Here is an 18425-nt window from a genome sequence, read left to right on the forward strand (position 1 = left end):
CTTTCTAACTCTCAGAATGGGCATGGACAAAGGTTTGGTAACAAGGACTGGCAAGAAAAACAACCCTGTAATTAAGATGCAAAACTTAATAAACAAAATTTCTTATGGGTTTTTTCCCCTTCCAAGGAACCAGGTGGAGTTGGAATGGGGGAAGAGCCCACATTGGAGTGAAACTTCTCCTTCAAAGACATGTTTCTTTGGTAGGGGGTCCTCATACCAGGCGTCAGCAACCATGGCAGACACGATTTCTTGCTCCTGCACATCTTTGGGACCTGGATTACAGTTGTACAGCTCCCTCCTTCAGACAGGAGTTTCAGAGATTTTATACAAACTAGGAAAAACAGCTGGAATCACATCCTGGTTATGGATGGCACTGGGCAAGAATTTTGCTATGCCTCAGCAAAAACTACTTTAACCAAAAAAAAACCAAAAAACCCCCCCCCCAAAAAACCCAAAAAGAAACCCCCCAAAAAAGGAGGGAGGGAGGCCAGTTTTCAGCAAAAATCCTTCAATAGCAATGCTTTTTGCTACAGACTTTTGTCCCTAAGCAGAAATAATTCCCTTTGAATCATGGAGGAGGAAGAAAGAACAAAGACATTAAAACTATGGGTTGGTTGGGTTTATTCTTTTTTTTTCTTTTTTTCTTTTTTTTTTCTTTTTCTTTCTTTTTTTTTTTTGGTTGATGTTGTTTGATTGGGGGTTTTTGTTTGTTTATTTGGCTGGGGTTTTTTTACCTATAACAGGACAAAATTCTTTGGCCAGGGCTCAATTCCCAGCCTTGGTTCTGGTGGTCATGTCATTATGGGACCCTGACTCTGGTGGGTCTGACTGCCCTGAACCTTCACCTGAACGGCAGGGGAATGTTTCAGCTCATCGGAAATGCAGATTTGGCCTCTCTGTCTCGAGCTGGCAGCTCTGCCACACGAAGCAATGAAGTGTGAGGCTGTGCATCGCTGCTGCAAACTAAAAATTGAATGATCTGCTGATAGTAATTTAGCTTGGCGCCCAACATCTCATTAAAGCTGATGCTCAATAACAGCATCTTCACATAGTGTGACCAGGGACACTGCTACTGAGAAATTTCTCCCTCTTCAACAGAAGGGGCCCAGGCAACACCTCAGATGAGGCTGAGCAAAACTTTATATGTTTTTAATTTTTTTATTAGCTCATTTGCAGAACCTAATACTCCAATTTTTAGGCCCTTTTCAATAGCACACAGGCAGAATTGAAAGAAAACCCTCCAGTTTTAATCAGAAACCCTGAGACAGGACAAATGGAAGGACCATTTCCACTAATCACTTGGGGCAAACCCATCTCAACAGCAACAGAAAGGAAACGAGAGTGCAGGCTGCAGCTTTGTATTTGAGCAGGGAAGATCCCAGAGCAGGTCCATTCGTGTCTCTGTGCTCTACAAACACATCTTCATCAGCAGCACCATCACTTGTACAGCAGCAGACACTGAGAACAAACCACGTGGGGCCACACAACGCCAGCAGAGCCACGGGGCAGCCACGGTGTCACAGCAAGGCAGGACAGTGACAGACAAACGGCAGGGGAGAGGCGCTGTGGACAGGATGTGTGTGCTTCTGTGGTGACATGGAGCATGGATGGGGAACAGGACAAAAGGTCAACAAAAAAGGGATGTCAAAAATCCTCAGTTTGAAGGTTTGGCCAAGTGTATTAGCATTAGCAGCACTGCTTTCTCTGAAGCTCCCTGGCTATAAAATTCCCACGTTTTCTGCCCCAGGGGGATGCACACCAGTCCTGGGGGATCAGGCATGCCAAAACTAGAGGAGATCCATTTCTCCAGCCTCAGTTAGTCAATGCCCCTCCACCTCAGGGACCTCACAAGGCAATTTAGGATCCACAACTGGAAGACTGGTGTCCTCATACCTCTAGCAAAGGGAATTGAAGCATGTTCATGTGAATATCTGCTCTGGCTGACACTGCCAGGCCAATGCTTTTAGGTTAAGTGATCAGTCATACAATCATCACAGAATCCTTGAATGGTCTGGGTTGGAAGGGACCTTAAAACTCATCTTGTTCCAACCCCCTTGCACCATCCCAGGCTGTCCAGCCCCTCTGCTCCCTCCTGACCAGCCCTCCCTGCTCTTGCCTTGCACGCTCCAGGGAAAACGTGCCTCAAGGGTTTGATTTCCCAACTGCTTATTCAAGGGATAACTTGATATATATCTAAAACCAGACTGAGGAGAATGGAAAAAAAAATGATTATGAGTAACTGGGCAGGCGCAGGTAAATGCCCAAAGGGGATATTTTTAAAAGCATTTAACTTACTGCAATGTTTTCCCAATCCTGCCACTGGGGTGCTCAGCATTACACCCTCCACTCTCACTGGCAGCTAGTGACTTCCCTGGGATGGTTTTCTAGACTAATTTGTCTCATGGCACAATTTCTCTTGGCCCAATTTCACCCTGCTCAGGAACCAAAAGGAGCTGCTAAATTTTGGGAGGAGGAATGGCAAAGCTCATCCTGACCCTATGCAGGATCTGGTGGAGGTTAGTGTGACTGGGATGGCAACTTCTATAACAGCCCTGATATTTCTAGAACTTCTCTTCCCATTCCTGAAATTCCTGCAGTGCCTGCTGGCAACCTTTTGGATGGACACAAGAGCCCAGGTTTCCAGTTAAATACACAAAAGCATGTTGAATGGAGATGTATGGCAATTGCAACATCTCAGTCATGCCACACGCACCACGCTGCTGCTTGGAACAAAGAAAAAAGTGCTGCTAAAAATACACCTGCATTTTCATAGGTTTGCATTTAAAATTTGTGATTTGCTTTGTTTTGGTTTTGGTTGTTGTTTTGTTTGGTTTTTGGTTTATTTTTTTTTTTCAATCCAAACATCTATCTTGGTGCCAGGGAAGAGAACAGAACAGCTGATTTTTTAATCATCCCATTAAAGCCATAAATATAATGTTGGAAGCTCTTAATGGCTTCTGATTAATAAATGAATGGTTGTTCCATACCCTTTAATTCAAATCCAAGATGCTCTGCCAATGCAGAAAGAAGACAAGGAAGAGAAAGAGAAAAAGAAAAACAGGTCTGTCAGAGAACTCTAAAATACAAACACACACACTGTGCAGTTACAGCAGGTTAGCTTTGGTAGGCTCAGCAGCACTCACACAGAGACACTGTATGCTTCAGAGCATTTCAAACCCCCACCACAACTCACATGTTATGCAAAGAAAGACCCAAACAAATTGCAGTGGAAGTTAATTATGAATTCTTTCAGTTAATTATGAATTCTTTTGAGATGAGCCATGTTTGTTAGTACCTGATATGGAATTCACTGTTTAGGCAAGGGAAAAAAAAAAAAAAGAAAAAAATATAGGAAAGGTACACTTGTTCTGAAACAACTCCTGACAGGTCAAAACACATAGATACTGCATGAGCCTGGTGAAAACCATTCATTCCCTGTGCACAGGGCAGATCTGCCCTGGCTGGTCCTGCACGCCCGCTGCGCCCGGGGCTATGCTGCAGAGAGGAGCTGGGCACGGGGCTGGGGGGGTCCTGTGGGGCCTGGGGCTGGCCAGGGCTGTGCTGTGCCCCCCTGACCCAGCCCAGGGCACGCAGACCCCCGTGCCAGCCCTGCCAGCCCTGCCAGCCCTGCCAGCCGCGGTGCCGCGAGTGCCCGGGCAAGGCAATGATCCCAAAGTGCAAATGGCACTGAAAGCTCCCCCCAAGCCTGTGACCCTCCAAACTGCACTCCTGCCGTGGCTCTGCATTGTTTTGGTGTGCTGCACAAAGCCCTGATGGGAGCATGTGCTTGCAGATTCATATTCAGCACAAGTAAGATTGCAGCTCATCCGGCAGAGACACTGCTAAGCACAGGAGTCTGTCCAGTGAATCAACAGTGCCAAACAGGGGTCCTGAATTTTAGTCATTTCCCATTTTCCTGAATTTTAGTCATTTCCCACTTTCCTGAATTCCTGTCATTTTCCAGACATCACCTAAAGAACAGCTTTCCTTACATAAACATGAAAGTTCTCCATACTTACCACCACACACAAAAGTGAGCTCTGCTGCTCCCAATCACCACACACACAAGATTATTTGCAGCTTGGAGATGTCCACATTTATTTACTATATTTTCCATAGGAATTGCTTTTTGCTGCACAGAAATATTGGCTTTCTTTTGCAGTGCTGTTCAAAATTTAGGTGGGGGGGGATTAGCACTAATTGTTACAGAACATGTAAACACGTGTTCTAAAGCAGGTTCTTCTCTCCAAACCAATGCTGATGTTTCGGGGGGATTTTGTAGGGAGAAGTTGGGGTTCTTTAAGGTTTTGTATGATTTAAAGGCCAAAAAACCTAGTTGCTCTCTGCTTCACAGCTAACATTTGTGTAAAAGAGCATTTCATAGTCATTTTGTGCACTTCTGTACATTTTGTGGCAGTGACATGGACATAATGTGGTGGGCAGCAGAGAACTGGACAGAATATATTCATCCTAAACCACCTGGCTACCACATCCAGCCCTGACTTATTCCAAAGTTTTCCTACCACTGCACACACCTGTTTCCCCTGACACTGACAAATGCAGGTGGAGATACCTCAAGTTTCATCCATAAATCCAACCTGTTGCTCCATCTGCACACAGACATCCCTCCCTGTTCCAGGGCGTTTTGCAACATCTGCAGCTGCAAATGGATGCAGTTCAAAACATTTTCATGATTTTTTTGCAAACTCAGAAACTCCTGTGAGCACAGAGCTGGTGGGCAGGACCTGAGGCGCTTGAGCCCCTCTCATGTCAGAGCTGCTGTTTCTTTTGTCTCCCCAGGCTCAGGTCAGCTGGCTGGGAAACCTGTGCCAGTGTCTCATTGCCATCAAAGGGATGAATTCCTTGCTAATATCCAATCTAAACCTGCTCTCTGTCAGTTTGAAGCCATTCCCCCTTGTTCTGTCACTCCAAGTCCCCTAAATCTCTCCATGTTTCTTATTGCCCTCTCCAGCTTCAACAGAACAAGCTCCATTGGAAGCAATTTATCCAAGGGCTACCACTGAAATAAATTGGGGTGAGACAGCCCTGACATGGCAGCTGTAGGCTGAGGAAGTGGGCAAAGCATTTTTCTCATCATCATCATAATCCTGTCTGCTCTGCACACATCCTCCCTGGCCAGGGCAAGCTGAGCACCCTGAAGTGTTGAGGCATCCCCCAAACTCCCTGAACTGGGCACATGAGGGGTTTTTGGGGAAAATCTCATTCCAAATGTGCCTCCTGAATCTTTCTGAAAATGTTTTTCCTCAGCATCAAACAAAAGCCAAAGCCCTGCATTTACTTCATCTGCAGTGCCTCTGTGACTGTGATGTATTGTAGTTATTTTAAAAGATGAACAGACAAAAACATTCAATGTAAAGTATTCCTGCAGGAGCAACACCTCAAGCAAGATGACTCTCACTACTGAACTGTAGATTTATAGGATGATTAAAAAGGATAATAGCCTTAGCAAAGAGCTGTGAAAGCTGTGGCTGTGCTCACTTGGTCTTCAGATTGCCCAAGAAGGTCGATAAGATGTTTAGTTACTGCACACTATTCCCTCAAAATGCCCTCTCTGGGACACAGAGCATGCTCCAAGGCAGGAAACAAAGTGGAGAACTGACATCTGAGGACTTGCAGGATAATAAATTGGTGATAATTTTGTTGCTAATCAATTGTGCTGACAAGAGCAGCACTTGCAGGTCTCTGATTCAGGCTTTTCCCAGGGTGTACAGGGAGCAATGCAGGACAGAGGGACACGATGGGGACAGAGGACACTGTGCTGTGTCAGGAGCTGGGTGACACGTGGGATCTCTAGGAACAGGAATTCTGTAAATGTTCCACAAGCTCCACAGCCATTCACCTTCTCCAGTGCTGCAGCAATAAAACAAATTTGGTTGGCATCAGGAGTCCAAACACATAACAACAGAGTGTTTGAAATCTGCTGTGGATTTGGAGCATGCAATTAACTTTAGGAGACCCCAAGGGGAACCTGTGCTGTGTCCTGGGGACAGGGATCACCCTGCCATGCTGAACCACAAACACCCTGCAATTCCCCAGCCACAGCAAAGCTCAGCCATCACCCTGTGATTCAGCAGTTACCCTGACACTGAATGGAAGGTGCAGAATGCCTGTGGAATCCAAAATGCTGCTAAATATTGGTTTGGGGGTCAGTTGAGTGAGAGGTGGAGGAGGAAGCAGAAATTTAGGTCAAATAAAGGAATAATCTTTCATTTATCATTTTTGTACTGCAGTTAGGAAGACACTGCTGAATGAGTGAGGTGAGAAGAGAAGCTAAAATTCAGATCTAGACCTTCCCAGAAGAGCTTGAGGTGGTACATTTATCCCTGTGCTCACCAGGACACCACAAATGAGCATGAAGAACCAGGTTCCAGAGGCCACCCAGGGTCACTCCCAGCTGCCAGGTGAGTGCTGGGGGAGAGGGACCATCCTCCAGAAAAACAAGAAACTCTCAGCCATTAAAGCCACACTGCTCCACGATGGCTGGGCCAGCAGCAGAAGACAAAGCTGCTCTCCCAAGGGATACCTGCTGGAAATCCTGCTCTGTGTTTCCAACCAGCCCAGAAGGCTCCAACTGAGAATTGGAATTCAATTTGTAAAGAAACCAAGAATTAAATATGGGGTAAAAATGGAGAATATGCTAGATGACATTGCATATGAATGTCAGCTCTGTTTGAGGGTGTTTACAGGCAGGCTAGAGCCTGCAATTTTAATTGGATCACAAAGTAGAAAATGAAAATGTTTCACTAAGCAAGATGAATGGTATGACATTTGTCCTCCAGATTGGTGATGATTATTTGTGGAGATGAATAAACAGCAAAGCTAAGATGAAGTTTCAGTTTCCACAAGCAAGAGGGAAGCATAAATATAAAACTTTATCCCAATTTTCTAAACTGTTTCATAAATCACGAGTGGAAAGAATCCAAATGCGCAGACTTAGGAAACATAAATGTTCCTGCTGACCACGTTTAACTTTCAGGATCTCAGCTGCACCAGGACTGAAATAGCTGCCAATGTGTTTTACAAAACCTTTGCCACCAGCCAGCCCAAAGCCTGGCAAGTTATTGGTAAACCTCCAGGAGGATTTAACAAGGACCTGAAAAATTGCTTGTAGAAGAGAGAAGATTGAGGTAGATCTTGATGTGATGTAGAACAGGGTAGCTGTGAAACACAGCTGATTTAAATGTTGCTTTAATGTCCCTCTATAAGGTTTTCTAAACAAAATTATCTCCTAACCCTGATCCATCAGCCTTATGTGTGGACAGAGCTGGGACAGACTGGGGGTTCTCTGAGCTACCCCACTAATACAATTCCTAATGAGTTTCTGTGCACCAGTCTGGTAGAAAATAGCAACAGTGTGAGCCTGACATAGGAAAAAAAAAAACATAAAAAACCTCATCTTTAACATTTCTCTTCATTTTCAAACACTGGTGTCCATATCCAGAATGACTGGCAGTAGGCACCTGCTCATATGGTTGGAACAGCAACATAAAGAAACATCACATCTCAACCCTCACAACTCTCACATGAGAGAAAACCTACCTAAATACACCTAATTTTCAGCCTAATGTGGTCTAGCAGGTGTTTTGGGCAATCAGAGAAAAATAAACCTCCAGAGCTACATGTCCAAGAGACAAAGACAGCCTGAGCTCCTGGAGAACATGGGGAGTTTTACCTGAGCAAAATGTGAATAAGGGTTTAAACCAGAGAGGCAGGAAGCTGCTCCCAAAAGGAGGACACACAACATCTGGCAGGATGCTGGGATGCTGCACCATCTCCATCTGTGGCCCAAATTCAGCAAAGTATTTGCCACATCTTTCCAGAACAGCACCTTCAATTTAGCTCACTCTGCAGAGACTCTCACTCTGCCCTGGGATATAGCTAATAAAAGTCATTGTCATATTTAATATTCATATTAAAGAATCAGGAGGATCCAATCTAGGCCTAAAAACCTGAAATACCCCAAATACATTTAAAACAACACCAATATAGGTGTCCTTATTTAAGTATCTGTCAAATGCTGGCAGTGTTCTCAAAACATGAATCAGGACAGAGCTATTTTATTTCCAGTGGAAATGCCTGAACCTCATTTAATCTGTTTCAGCTTTTGACCTGTCAGAACCCATATGGGATGAAGCATTGAGTGAATTATGGAAAATCAGCAACTTCTGCTGTGCCCTAATTATTGATCAAAGGAGAAGGTAAGCATTTGCAGGGTCCACACTTGAGTGGAATGCTTTTCCTACTCAGAAAAAGAGAAAGTTCAGCACAAGCTTTTCTTCAGTGCTGCTGCTATCTATATTACCCAACTGTGACCTGAAAGTGAAAACAGCTATAAACATGTATGAATCATCTTCTTATATGAATTTTATCCAAGTTCAGACAGGTAGCCTGGATTGTTGAGCTGTTTTTACCTTACTATGCTGTGGTTTAAAGCAAACTTGAGCTAAGGAAATGTACATGTGTCAGTTTTAAAGCTGACATCGTTCCTCTAACACGTGAATAAAATTAAAACAAATTCAGTCCCATAAAAAGCTGGATTCGGCAAGCTGGGGAAAAAAACCCCACATGCTGTTTACTCCTGCCATTAATACTCTCAAAAGGCATTTTCCTGACATAAAACTCATTTTCACCCCTGTTTTGGTTTTGCAGCATGGCAGCAATAATGTTTAAGCCCGTTGGACACCACCTCATGGAACATGCTGCAAATCAGCTCCATGGGGTGAGCATCCCACTGCTGGCTGCAGCCCTGACACCCTTCCAGGGCTTCCAGGAGGGAAGGAAACCCTTTAGCACCAGGTGAAAGATCAAAATAGAACATTCTGGGCTGTCATTTTATAAAGAGCTTGCTTGGGTATTGGAGTCTGGGAGGGTAAATCAATGGAGGTTTCAGCTTGGGAAGCCAATTTGGAACAAAAGGCAATGTAAAAACACTGAGCTGTCCCAAGGGCCCCACAAAGTCCATTTGCATCTTGTCTGCATGCTCCATGCAAGGAACTCTAATTCCAGCACTTGCCAGCTATTAGCACGTGCTAATGAGGCTCCTGCAATTCCAGTCCAGGATGAGGAGGGCAGGAATTAGACTTGGAGCAGTGGGAGAGGCATTCTGGCAATCAAGCAGCCATCCTGAAGAGGCATTTCTCCTCTGGTTACCACTAATTAAAGCCTCTTTTTTGGCTCTTTTTAAAAAGCCTCTCTTTAACCCCACCGTTTGTGGTGGGTCCAGGCAGCCAGCGTGGGGCAGGATGGGGCTCAGGGACACCCACAGAGGGTCACAGGGAGGGTCACAGGTTTCCTGCGCTGTAACTGCATCTCCTGCCAGGGCAGCCCTTACCCAGACCAGGATCCCACTGATGCTGGGACACTGACTCAGTGGTGACCCAGAAAAATCATCCACCTTGACCACCATGAGCTGGTTATGCCTACAAGCGAGACTGTAGGAACTGGAAACTAAACTGGGAAGCACTGAGGGCAAAGGCTTTAGGGTATTTACACCCACAGTCACTGCACTTAGGCTCAGTCCCATATGCAAAGCTGTCCAACCACCTAGGAGAGACAGGAACAGCTCTGTGTCCAGGAGGGACACAGTCTGATGCCCATTTGGCAGGTTTATCCTGTATCCTGCATGGCAGTGGGGTTGGGAAGCCCAGAGGCAGTGGGAGCCACCAGTGTGACCTCTGTGCCACAGGGAAAATGCCCAAATCCTGCCCTGAACAGCACAGGGAAAATGTCCATCTCCTGCTTTGCATGGCAAAGGGGAAATGCCCAAATCCTGCCTTGCATGGCACTGGGAAAATGTCAAAATCCTGCCCTGCACAGCACAGAGAAAATGCCCAAATCCTGCCCTGAACAGTACAGGGAAAATGGCCAAATCCTGCCTTGCATGGCACAGGGGAAATGCCCAAATCTTGCTTTGAACAGCCCAGGGAAAATGCCCAAATCCTGCCTTTCATGGCACAGGGGAAATACCCAAATCTTGCCTTGCATGGCACAGGGGAAATGCCCAAATCTTGCCTTCCATGGCAGAGGGGAAATGCCCAAATCTTGCCTTGCATGGCACAGGGAAAATGCCCAAATCCTGCCTTGCGTGGCAGAGGGAAAATGCCCAAATCTTGCCTTGCATGGCACAGGGGAAATGCCTAAATCTTGCCCTACAGAGCACAGGGAAAATACCCAAATCCTGCCTTGCATGGCACAGGGGAAATGCCCAAATCCTGCCCTGCACAGCAATGCTGGCAGGCCCAGCTCCACACACAGCACAGGCTCATCTCACACAGCACACCCACCACATGAACTCTGCATTTTGCCTGGAAAGAGCAAGCAGCATTCAGCTCAACCAGAAATGAAAGCAGAGCCCATTGTAACAAACAGGGAGGTAACGAGCCCCAGTTCTCCTCTTGGGCACGGTCACAGCTCCTCTTAGGACAGAGCTGGGAGTGCACAAGACAGGAAGAGGGCTCTTGGAGAACAGAAGAACCTGCTTTAAGGACATGACACAGAGCCACAACACCAAGGAGAGAGAGAAGTAGAAAGAGACATACTGGAGAAGCTGACCATTGCGAAATGCTGACACCGGTCTCCTGTGAATTCGATCGGACACCTACCGGAAGAGAGAAAACCAGAAAGAGAGAAACAAGATAGCAAAATGACACCCAAACAGGCTGAAGTGAGGCCCCTTCTGCTCCCTTCCACGGCTCCTCTCTGTCTGCTTGCAGCCTTGACCCTTACCTGCAGCCCTAAGCCCTACCCAAAGCTGACACCAAGAGCCATCCCTGACTAGAGCACGCTACATCCACCGCTGTGCCCGGGAGGGTTTTAGTAGTGTGGTGCATTTTTTGTCTTCAGACATACTTTGCTTAGGATCTGGCATGTACAATCGCAAAGGCAGTTTCTCCAAACATCTCTGTCCGAAGAATCCATTTGGACATCTGGAGGGGAAAAGGGGAGAAATCACAGAACATGTCTGGCACAGTTCTTGAGGCTATGGTCAGAAATAAAAAGTGCATTGTGATGAATGGAAAAAATAAAGGTTTTACATGCGAATTTACTCTTTGCTTTCACCAGGCACCTGTAACATCAGTGCTCCAGCTCTGGTTTGGGCCTGGGTCTTCAAGCAGGCAGCCAAACCCCTCCTGCTCTGCCCTGCTCTGCCTGCCTTGTTCCTTCTCACCTGCTAAAAGCACCAGCTGGCAGGAAGATGAGATGGGCTGGATACTACTCTCAGAGACTCTGTGGAGCTGCTCTGCAGGCTGGCAAGAGGCACCAAAGGCAGAGAGCAGCTGCTGAGGCGACAGCGAGCATTGGGTGTGGACAGCATCTCCCCATGGTGACCCCAGAAGTACCAGGGGTGTTCTCAGGGTGGTTAGAGAGAAAGCACAGGCAGAGTCTCTGTGTTAACAGAGAGGAAGGACAGAGCAGAAAGCTGCGCTGAGCTGAAGGGGTCTCACATGCTGTGAGAGGCTCTTTCAGGCTCGGGCCTGGCCTGGGTCACCTGCTGGGCCGAGGTGTGCCAGCCCATGGGCACCAGCTACACAGTCACAGGATGCTCAGGTGGCAGGGAGGCACTGGCACCAGCCCATGAGCAGCTCCCCAGGGCTGAGACAGGTTTGGGGAGCACAGGGCCGTGGCCAGGGGTGCAGCAGGAGCTGCAGAGCCACCCAGGGTGAGCAGCTCTGCATTGTCACCCTCTGCAGCTGCAGGTGAGCCTGGGCAGCCATGGAAGCCCAGCCTGGTGAGGTCAAACACTTCTCTCCCAGGCACTTGTCTCCCTCCCTCACTTCACATCTTCTGGATATTTCTTGGATAGTCCTGCACAGGATCCCTCATTTTCTTCAAGTCCCAGCTCTCACCTCCTGTCCCACAATTCTCTCCCTTCTCAGCACACCTCTCTTTCCTCTGAGCTTAAGAGGGCTTTATCTTTATAGCATTTCAACATCTGTTTTCCAACTTTTTGTGAGCAGAGCTGCAGGCTCTGCACCTGGTACAAGCCAGACCTTCCTCACTCTCAGATGCCACCCAGAAAATCTCACAGTGATCTGCAAGTGGTCAGCAAGGAAGGGACTGAAAGACACCTCAGTAAAAACAGATGAATCAGAGGCCAAATCTGATGTCAGCGGCTCAGCTCCTGGCCAGGCCTCTTCAAAGGACAGCAGGAGGTTGGAGCAGCCACAGCAGTGCAGGCAACTGCTCCCAACCTGTGCATCTGGTGAGGGATGGCCCAGGTCCAGGTCCATGTCCAGGTCCAGGTCCAGGTCCAGGTTCCAGTTCCATGCAGAAACTCTTGATTTTTAGTAGTTGTACTTCATCATGGACATCACTGACCTGGTTTTGGCACTTGATTTCTTGCTGGATTTCACTGCAGTTTGGGTAGGCCTCAGCTGTGCAAAAAATCCTGCTGCACCCTCACTGCCATGGCCAAATGTGGGTCAGCATCTGGGTTTTTGGGACCTGTGCTCACACCTCTAAGTGGGAGTGTGCTGGGCTATTTGTGCACCCCAAATTCCTCGTGGAGAACTTTAGGGCATGGGTCTGCACGAGGCTGCCCTGAGCTCTCCAGTCACACCCTTCAGTTCCTCAGTATCCAAGTCACTTCTGAAACTGAAAGTTGAACTCCCTAGTCAGGGAAATATCTTTGAAAAATTGGCACTTTTTTCTCATTGTTGGACGTTCATCTTGGGGCACAGGAGAGGGAGATGAACCAGCCATACCAAGGAAAGCTCAGCCCAAGGGGTCACCATCAGACATGGGGCCTGTTGGCCTTCCCTGCAATGAAGCAGAGGAAGCTGGTGCTGGGAAGTGAAGGAAATGCCCCATTGTCAATCAAAAAGCACAAACCTGAGGCACTGGGTGGCACAGCCTCACAAAACCAGCCCCAGGACTGGAGAAACCCTTCAGAGATGGCTTTGAGCAAGGAATCCAAAAGAGAAGGTGTCTTCCCAATCCTTTTTGAAGATATTTCATCACCTCTGACAGAGTCAGGAACTTATTCACAGAGTCTTCAAGGGAATCCAGTTTAGCTTGCAAGGTGCTTCCCATCTCTCTGGGATCTGACATTTCCTGGATGTTGTGAGCACACCAAAGGGCCTCAGGGGTGCTGCTGAATGAAGGAATTGTCCCACCCACCCCAAAAAGGGGTGTTTTGTCAGGAAGGAGCTAAAATTACCTCAGCTGCACACCTGCAAGAGGTCAGCCACGGCTGGAAGTCCAGGGTGACTGAGGCTGCATGAAAGACTGAAAATTATGGGAAAATTTTAAGGAAATAAAAGCCCAGAGAAAGGAATTGGTAAGAAGTGGAAAAAAAAGCAAAACAAAAAGGTGTCAAAGAGGCTTTGATGCCATGACAGCTACCATACAGCCCATCCTCAGATCTCTGCAGTCAGCCAGGCGTGGGTGGGGAGAGGAGCTCTCAAGGCAGAAGGCAGCAGACAACTGCCTCCCCTGTGTCTGGGACAGCTAGGGTTTTCATCTTGAGTTACTCAGTGATTCAGCACCGGGAGAAGTGACAGGGAAAATGCCCCCCTGAACAAGAGCACCTTCTGTCACCTCTCAAGCTTGTGTACAAGCTGTCAAGACAATGTGCCACCCCTGTACACCTGGGTTCTGGCTCCTCATGAGCAAGGCTGCAGGCAGAAGCAGTGACCAGAAGACCTTTGAGAGCATGCAGTACTTTTGGTTCTTTTTTTTTTTAAACCTGTCTCTGACTTCTAGGCTGCTGAAGATGATTTATTATTTATGACTGTGGCCTCAGATGTGACTTCAAGGAATGAAATTTCCAGCATGCTTGGCACATGGCTCTCCCAGTGTGGACAGGAACAGCAGTGGAGATCATCCCTTCTGCACTAAAATCTGCTGCCTGTGGTGAGGGCAGCTCCTCTGCAGTGAGGGACACACCTGAAAGTTCAGGCTCCCTGCAGCTGGGAGCTGTGAGCTGGGATTGATCATGGCATCCTTCTCCCTGCACCTTTGACTCAAGAGGTTCTGGCTGGTCCAGCAAAACCAAGCCCCTCCTTCTTTGGAAAACTCCTGCAGGAACTTCACAGCTGGTGGACTTCCCTCCAATATCATCTTTGGAGTTTTTGGTGCACTCACAGAGGCACAATGGGTCTCTCCCAGGGGAAGTGGACAAGGTTGTGGCCATAGAAATGGTCCTGGGGAAGGCCAGGGCTGCACCAACCCCTTGTCCCCTCTCCAGCCTGAGTGGAGACGCCCAAAACTGCCCTTGCTTAACTCCATCCCTCTGTGTCTAATTGCTGCCTCTGAAAATTGCTTGCAAATGCCATTGATAAAACTGGTCAGGGATTTTTCTGTCCAGATTCTGTTTTCTGTTATTGCTGGAAAATATCCCATTCTTTTAATTTTGACCTTAAGACCTTTTCTTTTTTTAATAACCCCATTTTGAAAACATCTGCAAAATTCTGCTCTTGGGTTCAGGATGAATTGCAGTGAGATATTTACATGGTAACAAAAATGCAGTAAGATGATCAAATAAAGCATCTCAAAAAGCACAAACCAAAATAGTTTGCATGACTCATTTTTATGATGTTTGCTGGGCACTTACTGCTGAAAATTGAGGAACTTTGACATTTTGCCCCATATCAGGGCAGAGCAATAATTATTGTTAATTATTATTTGCTACTTTTGTCTTCCTGCTGGAAGCAAAACTTTTTTCTGTCCAGCTGTTGCTCTAAATCTTGCAAGGGTAGGCACATTTCCTTTGCACCCCCAGCTCTTAATTAAAATATGCCAAATTCAGTAGCTCTCATAAAGCAATCCATGCTACAGAAAAATGTGAATGAGCAGGTGCTTCAAAATGACACAATAAAGACAAGCTGTAGCAGAAGGACACAATGCACTGAAGTAAGCAAATGGGGGGGAAAAAAAATGTTCCAAGCACGTTGCTTTTTTGTGGGAAGGGCTGAAAAAGAAGACAGTTCTGTCATTGTCCCCTGACCAGTCCCAGATGATCAGGCTCTGGAGAGCCACAAAAGGCTGGGCTCCACCAAATCACTGATGGGACGAAGAGAAAGCAACCAGAATAAACACAAAGGCCTTCTCCAGAGCAGCTAATCAAGGCATGTTTGCTGCAGAGTGGAGTCCAAAGCTCAGGGACACCCACTGCTGGCTCGGGGATGGCAGGATGTGCTGCCCTCACTGAGCCTTTGCTGCTGCAGGATCAGCTCCCACACTCTGATGGCCTCAGGGTCACTGAGGCATCACAGGGCACTGAGGCACAGATGGGCCGCTTGAACCTGAGAAGGCACCTGAACTCCTCACCCAAGACAAACAGCATGCAAACCCCAAGGAACGAGTCCTGGCTGGTCCGGGGGATTTGGAACAGGATGTGGAGATTTCACCCCTGGCTCTCCATTTCCAGGGACATTGCAACACCTCCCCACAGGGCTGCTCTACGCCCCTGCACAGTGACGTCCCTGTGGCTGTGCAATGACCAAATGCCACTGGCAGGGTGGAACAGCTCCAGATGCCACAGCTGAGCAAACAGTGCTGCCAGGGGCCTTGCAGCATCCCTGTGACTGTCACACCTTTGGATGGGGCTCTGGGAAAGCACAGGGGAGCTGCAGCGTGGCCAAAATTTCAGAATGATCTTTCTCTTTCCTGGGAAAATCTGCAGGAAACAATAGCTTGGAGATGTGATTTTGAAAATTGGTAACTTGGATTCATCAGTTAATTTTAAAAGAATCTGATCTTTTCTCCTTTTGCTTTGCTTTGTTTTGTTTTCTCTCCTTGACTTTCCCTTTTTGCCTGAGGTGGTCCAGGCCTCTGACCTGCCTCCCCCACATAAGGCAGAGCTGTCACCCCAAGCCCAGGCTGTTTATCTGTCACATTTGCAAATCAGCCAGCCTGATTCTTGTGAGCACAACATGTTGTGGAGGTGCTGCTCCATAATGCTCTGATCCCACACAAGATCCTAGCCCAGAGCTGATCACTTTGATTCCACTGACCACACAGAAGAGATGTGAGGAGCATTTCAGTGGGCAGAGAAGGCTCTGCAGTGATGAGACCTGACTTGCTTGCTTTGTTTGGCTGGGAAGACCCCAGCTGTACCTCATGTGTGCCAAGACCTAAATGGGGAAAAGAGCACAGGCACAGCCCTGTGGGGCACCCAGCAATAAAAGGTTGGAGCAGCCTCCAAGTGCTCTGAGTTGTGCCAAGGTCTCTCCAGGATGGAGGCAGATCCAAGAGCAGAGGCTGCCAGTGATCCCAAGGCTCTGTGTGACTGGGCACAACAAACCAGGCACCAGTGCTGTGTGCCCCAGCTCAAGGCTGGAGACTCCCTTGTGTGCATCCCTCTGAGCTCTGCTCACACCTGTCCCTGCCCTGGAGTCAGATCCTCAGGCCTCTCTGAGCAAAATTATCTGAAAAAAGCCTTGAGAAATTCTTCCTGTCAAGATTCTGGAGCTTTTAAATTTACAAGGGATGCTGAGCGAGTTCTGTCTATGTGTGGCTCTGTCATTTCCCAGGTTTATGCAGAAAATTTGCAGAATATTTGAGGCAGGTCCCACTTCTCCCATTTGACTTCCAGGTGGTCTGTTTGCACAGATTGAATTATGTTCAGGTTTCCTTTGACACCAGCATGTGTAGAATTTACTTCAAATTAAGGATAAAATTATGGAAGAACACAATCCAAAAAGACAAAATTTCTGGAACAATCCAAGTCCATTTTGGGCTCTTCCTCAGTGAAGAAAATGGTTTATCCAAGGTCTGTCTGAAGCATATTAGAAAGGGAGGGAGGGAATGAGATTACAAGCAAATACTTTGTTCCTCAGGATTTAAAAGACCAGGAGGAACACGTTTCTGGGAAGCTTGTTATAAAATCATAATAAAAAGCCAGCTGCCAATTTAGGCAATTTTTGTTGCAAATCGAGCCTGAACCACATCAGGAGAAGAAATTATTGGAGAACCCATCTGCTGGTTTTGGTCCAGACTGCCAGGGGGGACATCTTCAGGAAGGATTTCCTGTGCTTCTGGGCATCTGCAAGAATGGAACCCACCCCAAGAAGCTGATGGCAGGATGGTGGCAGGCAGTGAACAGGAACACTCCGAAACCCTGGTAGCTGGCATTGGAAAGGCTGGGAACATCACAAGGGTGCTGGGGGGGATAGAACCCCCTGAGCATGCAGTGAGGGAGGGCTGGAAGGGGGCACAGGGGCCAGATGATCCCCCCAGGGCCCTGGACACGTGCTGCTCCTGGCTGGAGCTGCTCACGTGGCTCTTGCTGATCTCCAGAGCTTTTGAAGAGGTTGTGAGCAGAACCTGCTGATCTCTTCCATGCTCCTGGCTCAGAGGCACAGTCAGGCTGGAGGGCCAAGGCTGCTGTTGCAGAGATCAGAAATGAACATGGAAACCTGTGTCTTTGCCTCTTCTCCTTTCTCCTGCATCTTTCACAAACCACAGCAGCAGATCTCCTGCCTTGGTGCAATGAGGAAGCCAAGGAATGTCCCAGCTCTTTGTCTGCAGGCAAAGGTGAAGTCTGTTTATTCATCAGCATCCCTAAAAATCACCCTTGTCATTGGGAGAGCCATTTTATGGGAAAAACTTTTCAGCTCAAATGCTTCTGCATCCCTCAATAGCTATTATCCTCTAGAATCCAGAAAGTCTGAAATTACACCACTTCAAAAGCCAGGTTTTCTTATCTTCAGTCTAGAGATTTTAATGATAAAAGCACCCAAGGAGAATGAGCATCCAGGGGTCTCCTCAAGCAGTGAGATCAGAAGTGACTGTGCTGTGTGGAAGGCATTGGGTCCCCCGGGTTTCTGAGAACATGGAGCCTTGTTTTTCTGTTTTTCTTGTTTTTCACCTTTCCTGGCAGATGAGCAGTGACAGTGCAGAGTTTCCAGCCCTTCCTCTGGGTAACACCTTCCTGCCCTTCCACACATGCCTGCTCAGTTCCCATCTGGTTTTAGCAATTGGTACCTTGGAACTCATCAGAAAAGGATATCATTTTACCATCTGCAAAGTGAGGAATTCAGGTTTTCAAATGATATGAAATAATTAGGTCTGTTTGGTGTGGCACATAAAATCTTAATGGGATCCATCACTGAGTGTTCCCTCTGTTCCTCATCTGTCAGAGCAGCCTGCTTGGAAGGTTGGCTGGAATTGCTTTGGTTGAAACAGTTGAGCTGATGAAGACATTTGACAAGTTCCATAGTATTCTTCATTAGGAAAAAGTGATTCTTATGCATGGTAGGGGTACAGGTAACTCTTGTTGTAATTAGAAATTGGTCCCATTTGAATCTTGATCTGCATTTGGGTCCTTCCCAAAAGAAATAGCCCTGAAATCTGTGCCCTTGCCATGACCACATTGCTTGCAGATATTGATTCATACACTCCTCCACACTTCAAGGGTTCAGAATGGAAAGATTGGGATTTCTGGGGCTTCCTGGGCTGCA

The 18425-nt window shown here is 47.3% G+C and overlaps 1 protein-coding gene across 5 annotated transcripts in view; it reads right to left on the minus strand.

The window, feature by feature from the left end:
* Positions 1-18425, minus strand: part of NRG2 (neuregulin 2) — a 158523-nt gene that overhangs the window by 9802 nt on the left and 130296 nt on the right. For 2 of the 5 annotated variants that reach the window (XM_074552263.1, XM_074552260.1), the window contains 2 exons: positions 10560-10618; positions 2988-3011 (listed from right to left, as the gene is read on the minus strand). In XM_074552263.1, the coding sequence (XP_074408364.1) occupies positions 2988-3011; positions 10560-10618 (83 nt within the window). Of the gene's footprint in view, positions 1-2987; positions 3012-10559; positions 10619-10869; positions 10947-18425 lie in introns of all 5 variants that reach the window. The other 3 variants (XM_074552265.1, XM_074552261.1, XM_074552264.1) reach the window with 2 other exon arrangements.

The sequence above is a fragment of the Zonotrichia albicollis genome, chromosome 15 (genome assembly GCF_047830755.1).
Source record: "Zonotrichia albicollis isolate bZonAlb1 chromosome 15, bZonAlb1.hap1, whole genome shotgun sequence".
Taxonomy (NCBI): Eukaryota; Metazoa; Chordata; class Aves; order Passeriformes; family Passerellidae; genus Zonotrichia; species Zonotrichia albicollis.